At 36.2% G+C, this 15,991-nt stretch overlaps 1 protein-coding gene and 1 pseudogene across 1 annotated transcript in view; one reads left to right on the top strand and one right to left on the bottom strand.

Moving 5' to 3' along the window:
• TRPM7 (transient receptor potential cation channel subfamily M member 7) overlaps positions 1–15,991 on the top strand; it is a 115,563-nt gene that overhangs the window by 30,276 nt on the left and 69,296 nt on the right. Inside the window, 6 exon segments of the mRNA XM_087859158.1 lie at positions 330–368; positions 7,259–7,457; positions 10,160–10,373; positions 12,622–12,746; positions 13,626–13,797; positions 15,563–15,737. Of these exon segments, the coding sequence (XP_087715284.1) occupies positions 330–368; positions 7,259–7,457; positions 10,160–10,373; positions 12,622–12,746; positions 13,626–13,797; positions 15,563–15,737 (924 nt within the window).
• On the bottom strand, positions 3,810–4,368 carry LOC123801865 (NADH dehydrogenase [ubiquinone] 1 beta subcomplex subunit 8, mitochondrial pseudogene; annotated as a pseudogene).

Here is a 15,991-nt window from a genome sequence, read left to right as displayed (position 1 = left end):
GTTAATAATACTATAATAATATATGGTGGCAGGTGGTGACTACTCTTATCTTGGTGAATACTGAGTAATGTATAAAATTATTACACACTATATTGTGTACCTGAAACTAATGTAACATTGTATGTCAATTTCAATAAAAAATGTGGAAACTATGTGTTAAAAAAATAGTTATTTGAGTGTATAAATCAAGGTATAAATGACCATAATATCTACTGAACAATTAGACTAAGCATATTGTTTTCCTTTGTTTTGTACTATTTTATGGATTTTATTTGGTTTAAATTAAAAATTTTTTTAGTGTTAAGTAATAAATTTACCTTGTTTTATAGATGCCTTCCAGGATGTCAAATTTGTCAGCAACTTGTCAGGTAAGTTTAATAACGAAACTCTATTGCACAAATTTCGAAAAATAAAACTAATCTATTAGAAGCATAGCTCACAGGTTATTACGTTTGAGGGTTAGTTTACTCAGAGTTGGGAGGTGAAGGATTGGGCGAGGCTACTTGAAAATCCAGTGAAGCTACTTGAGCAGATTTCTACAGTTGAATATGAATTAGGTAAAGATTGAGCAAAAGGGATTTAGGCAGAGAAACAGGATGTGGGAAGGCCTAACAGTTAAAGAGATTATGGTTCTGTCAGGAAACTGCAGAATGTAAAATGTAATATGGATATGGGAGAGATTTGATCTGGAGAAATAAGTAGGGACTAGATCATTTAAGCTGTTTGTGTACTATGTCACATAGTTTTGATTTCATGTTAAAAGGATATGTAGGGAGTAAAATGCTTAGTTTTTCTTCTTTGGTAAAAGCAGTTGGCATTTTGAGGAGATTAGATTAGGAGAAAAAAATAGCTTGGAAAGTTTTGGAATAATTCTGGAAAAAATGAGAGTCTGAATTAAGATAGTGGCTGTGATGGTGAAGAGAAGTAGATGTATTTGAAGGGATTAATAAGTTCAATAGGATTTGGTGAATCCTAAGCTTCTTGCCTAGGTAACTAAGTATATGGTGATGCTGTTCCATTAAGATCTGATGAAGGGGGATATAAGAGTAAGACTAGAAGGTCTCTGGTAGGTAGGCTAGGAAGAAAAGTGCACAGAATGAGTTCATTTTAGATATATTGAGTTGTTTTACCATTTCCAGTCCTATTCGTTCCTTCCTTTAGATGCAGAGTTCCAGGTGGTATCTTTCCATTTAAACTGAAGATCTTCGTTTAGTGTTTGGTATACTGCAGATACGATAGAGATGAATTTTCTCAGATTGGTTTATCTGAAAATATGTTTTCATATATTTCATTTTTCATGTTTATTTTACTCTCATTTTTGAAGGATATTTTCCCTAGATACAGAATTCTGAGTTGATAGTTTTCTCATTCCAGCACTTTGAAGATCCCATTATATTGTCTTCTGGCTCTTGTTTTTGTGAGAAGTCAGTTGTCACTAGTGTAGTTGTTCTGTGTGTAATGATCTTTTTTCTCTCAGACTGCTTCAAAGACTTTCTTCCTCTATCCTTGGTTTTCAGCAGCAGGTGTACAATCTGCGTAAGAGTGGTTCTCTTTGTATATACTGTGCATAAATATCTGCAAGTTCATATTTTTCACCAAATTGGGAAGTTTTTAGACATTGTTTCTTAAAATATTTTTCTGCCCCATTCTCTCTCTTTCTTCCCTCTGAAACTCTGGTTATACATTTGTTAGATTGCATGATTTTTTAAAAGATGTTATTTATTTGAGAGAGAGGGAAAGAGAGACTGGACAACCTCAAACGGGGTGGGGAGAGCAGAGGGAGAAGGACAAGCAGACTCACTGCTGAGCAGGGAGCCCAACGGGTCTGGATCCCAGGACCTTGGGATTGTGACCTGAGCTGAAACCAAGAGCTGGATGCTTAACTGATTGTGCCACCACCTAGGCGCCCCAGCCCTGTTTTTTTTTTTTGTTTGTTTTTTTGTTTTTTTTTAATTAAAATTTTATTCCAGTGATTAAAGTAGAACATTTATATTGATATTTCTTAAGGTTCACTAATCTTTATTTTTTTCTTTGATTACTGTAGCTTTGTAATATATTTTATTTTTTCCCCATTAATCCTTATTTTTACAATTGCCAGTATGCTGTTTTGCCCATCCAGTGAACTTTTCATGCATTGTATTTTTTAGTTCTAAAATTTTCATTTGATTCTTTATTATAGTTTCCAGGTCACTGCTAAGATGCCTTATCTGTATCATTGTTATCACCATCTATTTCTATAAGTCCTTGAACATACTTATATCTGCATTAAAATTTTTGTTTACTAATTCCAACATCTGTGTCATTTAGGGTCTGTTTCTATTATTAAATTTATCTATTTTTTTCATGATTATGAGTCACTTTTTTTGCTTTTTCATATGTTTAGTAATTTTTTATTGTATGTTGTGAGTTTGCATGATCCACTTTAGGAGTTCTGGACTATTTCACCTTCCTTTAAAGGGTTTAAATTTTGTTTTGACAGGTGACGAAATTACTGACAGATTCTTTTGTCCCATAGGGCTTGATTTCATTCTTTGTTAGGGTAGCTCTATTTTTATTTTGAATTTAGTCTTAGAATGTGGACTGTACTCCTAAGGTATAACCTTTTTAGGGTCTCCACTGAATGCCCAGGATACCTAGTGATGTCTTTTCACTCTGAACTAAGACTGCAGTGTCTCCCAGCCCTTTATGATTCAGGTCTCAGACTCGCAGCAGCTGATTTCTGGTAGGTGTCAAAGTCTTGACCGACACAGATACAGCTCAGTGTGTGGCCAAGAACCCTGGTGAATCCTCACACAAGTGTCTTGTTTCCCTCTCTCTATAGCTCTCCTCTGGTACTCTGCTACAAATTTCAGCTGTTTCAGCAGCCTGGAATTCTTTTTTTTTTTTTTTTTTTTTTTTTTTTTTAAATTTTATTTATTTATTTTTTTAAAGATTTTATTTATTTATTTGACAGAGATAGAGACAGCCAGCGAGAGAGGGAACACAAGCAGGGGGAGTGGGAGAGGAAGAAGCAGGCTCATTAGTGGAAGAGCCTGATGTGGGGCTCGATCCCATAATGCCAGGATCACGCCCTGAGCCGAAGGCAGAGGCTTAACCGCTGTGCCACCCAGGCGCCCCAGCAGCCTGGAATTCTGTTTGCTGCCTCCTTGCTCAGCTCATTGACACTGCCATTTTCTACCTGAACATTATCTCAGTGCAGAATGGTTGAGAAATTACCCCAGTGTAGTTGGTACAGTTATGGGCCTCACTTCATATATTTTCCTTCATTTCAAGGATGGAAGTCCCATAATTCTTCTTGTTCAGTGCTTAAAAACAGTTATCTCATATATTTTGTCTACTTATGTCAAGTGTCCCCAAGATGACCCCTAGGTTTGGTGATTAGCTAGAAAGACTCACATGACTCAGAATGTAGTGAGTAGTACTCGTAGCCAACAGTAAGTAAGTATGATGATATCTGTGTTGAGGAAGTTCCCTCTTTTCCTAGTTTGCTGAAAATGTTTATAGTGAATAGATACTGAATTTTGTTGGTCTTTTCAGTGACCAAGCTTTTAGTTTCATTGATTTTTCTACATTGTTTTTCTTTTCTTTTTATGTTTTATTGTGTGCTCTTTATTATTTCTTTCCATCTGCTCACTTCGGGTTTAATTTGGCCTTTTAAAAAAGTTTTAAGGTGGAAGTTTAGATTACTGTTGCTTGTAAATTTTGTTGTTTTTTCCATGACGGCACTAAGTTTTATTAGGGATTTCATTAAGGTTAAATCTGTAGAAATGAGGGAGTCACTTAAGGGGCACAAAGCTGGTGAATCCACCTCAGATCTCATAATGAACCACTGGTTCAGGCTCTTCAGTGGGATCTCTGCCTTGTTCCAGGTACAGATTATTATAAGGATTCTGCTTTAGCCCCACAGATTGGTAGGTTGGGTAAGTCTTCCCAACCCAAAACATGAACAGCATGAAGGCCACAAAGCCAAAGAGGTACTTACACATGAGATTCTCGGAAACGGGCATGGGGGATGTGTCCACACAGTTCCTGATATACATGTCAAGGTCCCAGGGCATTGGTACACCCCAGTTCAACCTCAGGTCTGGGTGGTCCCAGTTATACCATGGATCCCTCTCTGCCCTGAGCAGTAGAGAGCTTCAGGTAGTCGTCGTACCACGTGCCATCATCCCGGTACAGTTGTTAGTCTTCTCCCCACATACTATTTTTCTTGGCGGTGGTGGCCCATTCTTCTGGGCTCTTGGGATAGGACCCCAGGAACGTGTCCTTGGTAATGTGCTAAGCTGTCGGTGTACCCAAGGGCACCATGGTTCGGGCTGCCCTTTTTAGGCATTGGACTCCCAGGACCCATGCCCGGGCCGCCGCCATCTTTACCTTCCTCACGTAGCAGATCTTCTTTTCTAATTTAAACTATATACTACAGATTTTTATGCTATATATTTTTATACTGTAAAGTATTTATGTGAATATGCTTTTATACTAAACACTGTGCAGTTGCATCCCATATGTTTTGATATTGTTTATTTTCATTTTGTTCCACATATTTTCTAAGTTCTTATGTGACTTTCTTTGATCCATGAGTTAATAAAAAAGTGTGTCATTTAATTTCCAAATACTTGAAGAATTTCCCAGTATTTTCTTTTCTTTTCCTTTCTTTTAGAGAGAGAGAGTGCACACACATGAGTTGGGGGGGGCAGGAGGGGCAGAGGGAAAAAGAGAGAATCTTAAGTAGGTTCCACACCCTGCTCAGAGCCCCATGCGGGGCTTGATCTCAGGACCGGTGAGATCATGACCTGAGCCGAAATCAAGAGTCAGATGCTGAACCAACTGAACTACCCAGGAACAACCCCTCCTCCCCCATATTTTCTTTTATTGGTTTCTAGTTCAGTTCACTGTGGCCTGAGAACATACTTTGATTTCCATCCTTATGCTAGTTTATCGAGACTTATTTTATGGCCTAGAATATGTTTAATCTTGGCAAATATTTCTGTGCACTCAAGAAGAGTTTTTATTCTATTGTTGAGTGCTAAATGTCTGTTTAATCACTTTGGTTGGCTGGTAGTTTTGTTTGAGTCTTATAGGATTCTAATTTGATAGGGTTTCCCCCCCCCCTTTAGTACTTTAAAGATGCTATACCAAAAAATTGGGGTGCCTGACTGGCTCAGTTGGAAGAGCATGTAACTCTTAATCTTGGGGCTGTGAGTTCAAGCCCCATGTTGGATATAGAGATTACTTAAATAAATAAAACTTAAAAAAAAAAAAAACAGACACTAAGATGATGTGCCAGTGACTGTTGGATTGCATGATTTTTGACAAGGTGTCCACTGTCATTCTTACCTTTATTCTTCTACACATAATGTGGTACGCTGCTTTGAAGATTTTCCCTATCATTGGCTTTCAGCAGTGCCCTAGAGTGATTTCTTCAAGCTTGTTTTGCTCAGTTCTTGTTGAACTGCTCAGATCCGTTGGCTCAAATAGTTTTCAGATTTTTGCCCTGTTTTCTTCCTTTTTTTTTAATTATAAAGATGTTATTTATTTGTTGGAGAGAGAGAGCCCCCACAAGTAGGGGGAGAGGTAGGCAGAGGCAGAGGAGAAGCAGGCTCCCCGCTGAGCAAGGAACCTGATACGGAACTTGATCCCAGGACCCTGGGAGCTTAACCTGAACTGAAGGCAGATGCTTAACTGACTGAGCCACCCCGGTGTCCCTGCCCTATGTTTTCAAATTTTGATTCCCATTACCTTATTTCTGGGACTTGAATCGTGTGTGTGTTGAGCTACTTTGATACTGTTCCACAGGTTGCCAATGTTTATTCCTTTTGTTTTCCTCCAGTCTTTTTTCTCAGTGTTTCATTTTGGATGGATTCTGTTTCTTTTATAAGATTTTATTTATTTGAGAGAGAGGTTATGTTTTAGGGTGCTGGATTTTATCATTCTTTTAGGGAATTTTGGGCTTGCTTTAGCATGCAATTAAGTTACTTTGGATTAATTTGATCCTTTCAAGTCTTGCTCTTACAGTTCATCATGGCACTTCATGGTCTAGGTCTAATTTAGCCCTTCTAATTAGGCATTGCTATTCTGAGCACCCTTTTAGAGGTCTTTTGTATTGAGATCTCTTACTCTGGCTGGTAGCAACACAAACTGTTCCCTGCCCTTTATGAACTTCAGGAATTATTTGGCCTAGTAACTGTGTCTAGTAGTTCTTAGGTTTGCCTTGGGTAGTTTGTTCTTACTCATGTTTAAGAATATCCTTCTGCGGGGCGCCTGGGTGGCACAGCAGTTAAGCGTCTGCCTTCGGCTCAGGGCGTGATCCTGGCGTTATGGGATCGAGCCCCACATCAGGCTCCTCCGCTGTGAGCCTGCTTCTTCCTCTCCTGCTCCCCCTGCTTGTGTTCCCTCTCTAGCTGGCTGTCTCTATCCTGTCGAATAAATAAATAAAATCTTTAAAAAAGAATATCCTTCTGCATATATCGAGAACTCTATCATGTAGCTCCTTCCTCTTTGTTTTTTGCCCTACAAACTCTAGCTCCTTTGGCTTCTACAAACTGTGATGTGATTTAAAAAAAAAAAATTTATTTTAGAGAGCATGCACTCACATGAGCAGGGTGAGGGAGAGAATCTACAAGCAGACTCCCTGCTGAGTGGGGAGCTGACACGGGGGATCAATCCCAGGACCCCAAGATCATGACCCGACCTGAAATCAGGAGTCAGTTGCTCAACCAACTTAACCAACCTAGGCGCTCCTATGATTTTTTATTAAATTAGTGAGACTGCCTGGCTCCACCGGGTACCTGCTTCCTACATAGTAGTGTCCTATAGTGCTTCTAGGTAGAATACAATTGCTTTTTCTGTGCTTGACCCTGAGCCACCATTGTCATCACTGTATAGATTAGTTTGCATTTTCTTGAATTTTGTATACATGAAATCATAAAAATATGTACTGTTTGGCATTGGATTCTTTCATGAAGCATGATGATTTTGAGATCATATTGTGTTTAATATTCTAATATTAGATATTCTCATGCTGAATGCTATTCTGTTATATGACTATACTACATTTTGTAGATAACCCAACACTAAATTTAGAGGAATATATCATCAAAAAAAATGTACTTATACTATATTACAAGTATTAATTTATTGATATTATAAAATTAAAAAGTTAAATAATTTTTATACTTTTCATTGGTTCATTTTAATTCAGTTTTTCATTGACTAATTTTTTGAAAGGTCTTTTTAAAATTTCATTTCTTTCCTTTAGGTGTTTTTGTGGTCGCTTGGTCAAGCAACATGCTTGTTTTACTGCAAGTCTTGCCATGAAATACTCAGATGTGAAATTGGGTGACCATTTTAATCAGACATTAGAAGAATGGTCTGTGGAAAAGCATACAGAACAGAGCCCAACGGATGCTTATGGAGTCATAAATTTTCAAGGGGGTTCTCATTCCTACAGAGCTAAGGTATGTCACATACTTGATTTTTTTTAACTTCATTTATCTTGTTATCTAAATAATATATAATACATTTATTGTCAGAAGATTTATATAGCAGTAGATCAGAAAGTTAGTCTCAGTCATTTCTTTATGTATTTTAAAGTTCTTTGTATAGGTGCATATACATATAGAAGTGTTACATGTTGGTTGGTGAATTGAACGTTCTATCATTATGAAATGTCTTTAATCTTGTCATTTTCTTTTTTTTTTAAGATTTTATTTATTTGTGGGAAAGTGAGAGAGAGAGCACGAGCAGGGGAGGGGGAGAGGGAGAAGGAGAAGCAGAAGCAGACTCTCTGCTGAGCAGGTAGCCCAACATGGGTCTCAGTCCCAGGGGTCCTGGGATCATGACCTGAGCCAAAGGCAGATGCTTAACCTACTGAGTCACCCAGGCGCCCCTAAGAGGTTTCTTTATAAGCAACACATAATTTTTTTTTTTTTAAAGATTTTATTTATTTATTTGACAGAGAGACAGCCAGTGAGAGAGGGAACACAGCAGGGGGAGTGTGAGAGGAAGAAGCAGGCTCCTAGCAGAGGAGCCTGATGTGGGGCTCAATCCCAGAACGCCGGGATCACGCCCTGAGCCGAAGGCAGATGCTTAACGACTGCGCCACCCAGGCGCCCCGCAACACATAATTTTTAAGCTTATTTTAAAATAAGCTGTCTCACTTTTTCTTTGTTCCCTTTTCTTTCTTGTTTGCTTTGGATTAAGTATTTTTTATTATTTCCTTCCTTAATAGCATGTTTTTTATAGATTGTTTTTCCTATAGATTCATCTTATAATAAATACTACAAAACACATTTTAACTTACTATAAATTAGTCCTTTCACTACTTTTTGGAAGTGCAAGAACTGTTAGAATACTTGTAACTGCATTTAATTCTTTCATGACTTAATGTGCTTTTGTTGGCATAATTTTAAACCCCCCAAACATTATTTTTCATTTATATTTATCAACATTTTACCCTTTATGTTGTTCTTTGTTCTGCCTGCCTCCCTGCCTTGATGGGAAAAGCAGTGGTAAAGGTGGGCACATTGCTCCAAGTTTTCCTTTTCTTTTGGATCCTGATCCCACAGTTTTTCATTGTCTTAGCTCTCTGATGCCTCATACATGTTATTTATTTTCTAGTTTTTCTATTCCTAGGGGCAGAGTTAGTTCAAAACAGTCTAGTCTACCATTGTCTGAAGTGGAACTCCTCATTTATTCCTTATATAATCTTTTTCTTTTTTTAACTTTAAGCTGTTTTCCAAACATGACTTTATGCCAAATATAATAATGAGTTAGACAAAACTAATGTAGGAAGACTTAGTATAGAACAAATCTCATTACAAACATTCTTTTTTTAAATTTAATGTTGGAGTGAGAAAGAGAGCGAGCACTAGCGGGGGAGAGGGGTCAGAGAGAGAAGCAGATTCCTCGCTCAGTGAGCGGGAAGCCTGACACAGGGCTGGATCCCAGGATCCTGAGATCACAAAGTGAGCCGAAGGCAGATGTTTAATTGACTGAGCTAGCCAGGCATGCCTCATTACAAACATTCCTAAGGGACTTTGGGGTCTTCTCAGTTTTGTAGAATTCTGGTGTTTTGGGTTCTGATATTCTAGAATATTTTTCATTGGTATTGGATCTCTGGTTGTAAAGCAGTGAACACTATATTGTTTTGCAAAGAACCTTTGTTAGAAATGATTATAAAAATGTTTTTCTTCTAATATATGAATATTTCAGATTTCTTGTGAGCTAAATCATCTAGGTACATGAGACAAAGAAAATTAATTAGAGTAGTCATAATAAGTAAGTTTTGTGATGTCACTTAAGATAAAGATAAATTTTTAATCTGGTAAACCAGAGGAAGTTATTTCACAGATGGGCTAGCTTATTTTCTATAGAATTTTTAAAAAATTAAACTTGTAAATCCATCTGAACACCTTGAAATATTGAGTAAAAAATCTTTGTTATTTTACTCTATAATCAGAATTCTATTATAAATAGACCAGATCATTGACAAAACTTTCAGATAATTGTCTCTCCTAATAGCAAGAGTTTTTTCATTCCTCTTTCTTTTCTTAATTTCTCTTTCTTTCATTCATTCTTTCTTTCTTTTAAAGATTTATTTATCTGAGAGAGAGAAAAAACGTAAGCGGGAAGGGGCAGAGGGAGAGGTAGAAGCAGACTCCCCACTGAACAGGGAGATCAACTTGGGGCTCAGTCCTGGGACTCCAGGATCATGACCTGAGCCTAAGGCAGACCTTAACTGATTGAGCTACCCAGGCACCCCATTCTTCTTTCTTTTTTCCTTTTCTCATCACTATAGCTAGCCTTTAGCAGTTCCCACTACTGCATATTCATAGTTAAACAAGTCAGTAAATAACTGTGGATAAATATGTAAATTGGATGAATGGTAATTGAGTTTATATAAATAGGAAGAGAAACATTTATATTTTAAAGGTTACAAATTAGAGTACCACTGCTTCTGTGGCTCTTACAGAATGATTTTCCGACTTTAAAATCGTTTATTATTGCTTATTCCTAGGGGTGTTAAGTATATTAAAAGTAACCTAATAAATCTGTTTTATAATAATCTGATCTAAATCACATTTTTCTAATGTATAATGTTGCATTATGAAACCTTTGAACATATTCAGTTATTTTATCCTTTAAAAATCTTTTTTAGTATGTGAGACTATCATATGACACCAAACCTGAAGTCATTCTGCAACTTCTGCTTAAAGAATGGCAAATGGAATTACCCAAACTTGTTATCTCTGTGCATGGGGGCATGCAGAAATTTGAGCTTCACCCACGAATCAAGCAGCTGCTTGGAAAGGGTCTTATTAAAGCTGCAGTTACAACCGGAGCCTGGATTTTAACTGGAGGAGTAAACACAGGTAATGTGATGATTATACCAGTTTTATTTAGTGTGTTTGTAAATGTTTCACAATATTAATTAAATATTTGAAATAATAACACCAAATATCAGTATATTCAGTTTTTCTGTTAAATAATCGATATAGTTCCTAAGTATAAATGGTAACTAAAAGTATTTGGTTTTCATTTACTCTTAAAAAAATAATACACTTTAGATCAGGTGTTGACGAACTGTGGTCCCATGCACCAGATCCAACCCATTCTTTGTTTTTGTAAATGAAGGTTTATTGGAACACAGCCACACTCATTTATTTTTGTATTATATATAGTTATATTTGTGCTGCAACAGTAGAAGTGAATGTTGTTAAAGAGACTGTTTACCTTGCAGACCCTAAAATATTTACTATTTGACCCTTCACCAGAAAAGGTTGTTGATCCCTACTATAGAACAACGTGTTATTCCTGTCACTTTCTGACTTCTGGTAAATTGATATAAGAATGGCAATCCATTGCCTAGGCAGTGGTTAAGAAGTAGCTTTCAAAATTAGTTTTTAATGTACTATAATTTTTCATTCCAAATCTTCTCTATGACATATACAGGTTAGATAAAAGCAGATTAACTTTAATATCCAAAGTAAAATATAATTATTACTTAAATTAGCTTTCAGACATGTAATTCATTATGAACAACTGGTTTTTGAATCTCATTGTATGTCAGGCATTCTTCTGGCTGCGAAGATATATCATTCCACAAAACAAAGAAAATGTTTACCTTCATGGAACTTATATTCTAGTGGAGGAGATGCAGATAATGAATAGATAACTAAATATGTTATCATATGTTAGATGATAAGTGCTATGGGGACACATGAAATACAGAGAAAGGATGGCGAGGGATGGTAGAGGGGGCTTCATTAATAAGGTGACATTTGAGTAGAGATTGAAGAAAATGAGGGAGCACGATAAGGATAATGTGAGACAGAGCACTTAAAAGAGAAAAAATTGCTAGTATATTCGAAGAATGTTAAGAAGGGTCCAGTGTAGTTAAGTACAGTGAACAAGGAGTGCTAGGTGGTGAGGTCGGGAAGTTACGAGGTTGTGGTAGGGGATGCGGTGGGGTGGGGTAGGGTGGTGAATAGCAGGGGCAATAGGCACATCGTTATATAAAGCCACATAGGCTGTTACAAGCACTTTCACGTTTACTCTGAGTAAGTGGGAAGATTTTAAGCAGAGAGTTGACAAGAGCAAAGATCACTTGGATGATGTTTTGAAAGTAGACTGTAAACAGGCAAGGCAGCAATTGGAAGACTAGTGAAGATGCTATTTCCATAATCTAGGTGAGGAATGAGATCTCATGCATTATAAAAACCAAATTGAGTGTTATAGTGGTTTTCTAGGGCTGCCATAACAACATAGCACAGACTGGGTGGCTTAAACAAAATTAATTTATTTTCTCACAGTTTTGGAGGTCCAAGATCAAGATATTAGCAGGTTTGGTTCCTTCTGAGGCCTCTCTCTGTGGCTTGTAGATAGCCACCTTCTCACGTGTCCTCTTTGCCCTGCATCTGTATTCCTGGTGTCTCTTTTTGTGTCCAGAATTTCACCTTCTTAAAAGGACACCAGGCAGATTGATTAGGTCCCACCATAGTGGCCTCATTTTTAAATGTATAACCTCTTTCATTTTTAAATGTATAACCTCTTTAAAGGACCCATCTCCAAATGCAGTCACACTCTGAGGTTCTGTGATTAGGATTTCAACATACGAATTTTGGGAAGGATACAGTTCAACCCATAAGTGATAATGAGGAGTCATATGCTCTTTTGAATTGTCTTTTCTACTTTTCTCCTAATTTTTGATTCAGTTGGACAACTTTTGTAGTTGCTTGTTGTGTGTGTGTGTTTTGCTTATGGTCCTGAGCCATACTCTTCATTTTTTTTTAGATGATGTGTAGAGCAATAACAAAAAACTACAGTTACTTACATGAGGAATCTAAGAGAGGACTAGGCCTAACAACATGGTAAAAGTTACTTTTACGTGTGTTTCAGGCAGTTGTAGTGATTTGACATTGTGGGGTTTTTTTGTTTTGTTTTGTTTTCTTTTTGGTCCTTGTGTTTTCTTTTGTAAGTTTGTCTTTTGGACCTTGTTGCTTTTTATCTTCTTTGTGTAAAGAAAAATATCAACAATTATAATGTTATAGATTGAGTACAGGATTATTCTGAAAGTAATAACTACTTTCACATAAAGTAAATTAAATTTTATGTGAACAGGTGTGGCAAAACATGTTGGTGATGCCCTCAAAGAACACGCTTCCAGATCATCTCGAAAGATTTGCACTATTGGAATAGCACCCTGGGGAGTGATTGAAAACAGAAATGATCTTGTTGGGAGAGATGTAAGAATGATTTAAAAAATTTCTTCTATTTGAACTTGTATAAACAAAATTAGAGCAAGAATAGCACGAGTCACCTTAAACTATTCATGATCATACCATACTTTTCAAAGTTATGTTTAAAAAGTATTTTCCTGTGGTTTTCTTTCTTTTTTTTCCTTTTTACCTGAAGTTTTCTTATGATCCTTCCAAAAATGCATTCATAGATATAAGTACTTGTCATTATAGTATTAGTACGTTTTGGTTTCGGCCTTTCTCTATAATTATTTCACAATTTTTCCAAATCATGCCAGTCTTTGTAATTAAATTTTTAATGACTATGTGATATTAAGAATTAATTTTACTGTCACTAAGAGTAGTAATCAAATGTTAGCGTTTTATTTGAGTAGGTTAAGGACATGTGAATTAGTTATAAATATTAAGAGAATACTGAAAAGGAATTACTGAATCATAATGATTGCTTTCAAGTGCAATTAAATTTCTTACATCAATTTTAAAGATTGTGCGCTAGAAAAATAGAAAAATATAATTGATATTAAATTGTTCTTATTCAGTGTCTTTTGTGTATTGCACTGTATTCACTAATAATCTAACAGTTTCTACATACTATATACTCGTTTATTTTGTTTCCTTTGCATGTGATAATAAAATAATACATATTCTGCAGTAAGATTTGAAATACAATTGTATGGTCTGACCCATTATTGGTTAATCATCAGCCAGCTTTAAAGCTTGTGCTTTTTGACATATTTTTTGACATTTTCTATTTGTTACTATATTGTAAATAGAATTTTACCTCCTATTTGCCTTTACAGATTATTTCAAAGTTAATTTTTTTATATTTAATCCTACCCATTAACTCTTATGTTTGCTATTGTTTAGGTGGTTGCTCCTTATCAAACCTTGTTGAACCCTCTGAGCAAATTGAATGTTCTGAATAATCTACATTCCCATTTCATATTGGTGGATGATGGCACTGTTGGAAAGTATGGGGCAGAAGTGAGATTGAGAAGAGAACTTGAAAAAACTATTAATCAGCAAAGAATTCATGCTAGTAAGGGAATTTATAAATTTGTTATTGTTGAAGTTATTCTAGGTATGTTAATGGCCAGCAACATTCTAAAAAGGTTCTTTAAAGTGCTCATTTCCAGGGCGCCTGGGTGGCACAGCGGTTAAAGCGTCTGCCTTCGGCTCAGGGCGTGATCCCGGCGTTACGGGATTGAGCCCCACGTCAGGCTCCTCCACTATGAGCCTGCTTCTTCCTCTCCCACTCCCCCTGCTTGTGTTCCCTCTCTCGCTGGCTGTCTCTATCTCTGTCAAATAAATAAATAAAATCTTTAAAAAAAAAAAAATAAAGTGCTCATTTCCTTTTGTAGTAAGACAACATAGGAAAGAACAAAAATGACTGACCTTGGGCAAAATAGACTTAGGGAAAGAAGTCTGAGGCCAAATAGGGTACTCAGATATTGATGCCAAAGCCACAGAGGTTCGTTGGAAGCTCTGTTGCTATTGTAATCCTATTGCAGCCCAAGGAATTCAGAAATATTCTTAATGTGTGATATATTCTAATACATGACTTGAAATTCAGGATTGAAGAGGAAAAATACCTTATTGCAAAGTAAGAATCATCTTGTTTAAAGTTTATAACATGAATAGGTGTATCACTCTTTGGTAAATAAGTCTTAAAAGTTAGTATTCTTGACACTTGTCTTCCTTTCCAAACATGGTCATACTTTATGGTTCAACATGTAGATTTTTCTTTTAAAAAGAAGAAATTTTATTATCCGAGGACACCAAGAAGGTGGGCTGTGTGACAAAGTGAAATAGAAATACAAAATTATAGAACGGTGCATTCAGATATGACGGAGTCATATCCTTTCCTGAAATTCAGGAGCATTTTAGAATCCTACAGTTAACTTGTATTTTGGATTCTCTCACTGCATTGCAGGTAATTATAAAAACAAAAATTGGTGTTCTTCACTATATCTTTTCTGTTACTCTTGTAGAGGTCCTGGATTTTATTGATCAGTTCCATTGATGTAATCCTGGCTCTGTCATTAACGTCTTCTTTTTTTTTTTTTTAAACATTTTATTTATTTATTTGACACAGAGAGAGCACAAGCAGGGAGAGCAGGAGAGGGAGAAGCAGGCTCCCCACTGAGCAAGGAGACCGATGCGGGATTCGATCCCAGGACCCTAGGATCATGACCTGAGCTGCAGGCAGACGCTTAACCAACTGAGCCATCCAGGCGCCCTGTCATTAACTTCTATATTAATGTCTCAGTGCATTTGAAATCAGAATATACATTTTAAAAGTGAATAAAAACAAATATACATTAGAAGTTCAACTTATACAGTATTGAAAAACAAACTAAGGGTGCCTGGCTGGCTTATTTGGTGGAGCATGTAACTCTTGATCTTGGGGGTTAGACCCCACCTTGAGTGAAGGGATTACTTTAAAAAAATCTTGAAAAAACAAACTAAAAAACGAATTGGTGTTATAAATTTCTTGTCAAGAGTTCAGTTAATGAAGTATAAAAATAATTTTTACTTTTCAGTGAATAAATTCTAGCGCATTCCTAATCATGTATTTTCTAACTGTCGTTTAGAACAAACTTTAAGTTAATGAAAACGTAATTTATTCAGTATTTAATTCACTTAGGCTAGATTGGTATCATGTTGAATGCTTGAAATGAAGTCAGCAGTCTTATAAGAAATTATATTTTGGCTTTTTATTTTTATTTTGTGTTTTGATTAAGTAAAAAATTATTAAATTACTGTATTTTGCCTAATATCTTATAATCTTTTACTTTTTTAAGGAATTGGACAAGGCGTCCCTGTGGTGGCACTTATATTTGAGGGCGGGCCAAATGTTATCCTCACGGTTTTAGAATATCTTCAAGAAAGTCCTCCTGTTCCAGTCGTCGTTTGTGAAGGAACAGGCAGAGCTGCAGATCTGCTAGCATATATTCATAAGCAAACAGAAGAGGGAGGGTAAGTGTGTGATTACAAAAAGATTTCAGTAACTTTGTAAAGAGGCTTGTGGTTTTTAGAGTATTAGATTCATTTCAGTATTTTATGAACATGAAAATTTTTAAGTTTAATATAATAACCTTGTTACGGTTTGAGGAAATAGCTTGTGTGATATGTTATTGGAATGAATTAAAGTATAACAGTCTACATAGAGGACAATTTTGCAAGATCTGTCAAACATACAGAGGCATATTTCTTTGGACCTATTAGTTCCA

This window comes from Ursus americanus, chromosome 36, assembly GCF_024610735.1.
Source record: "Ursus americanus isolate L20-20 chromosome 36, mUrsAme1.1.p, whole genome shotgun sequence".
NCBI lineage: Eukaryota > Metazoa > Chordata > Mammalia > Carnivora > Ursidae > Ursus > Ursus americanus.
Note: the sequence above shows the minus strand (reverse complement) of the source record. Positions and strands in the feature narration are given on the sequence as shown.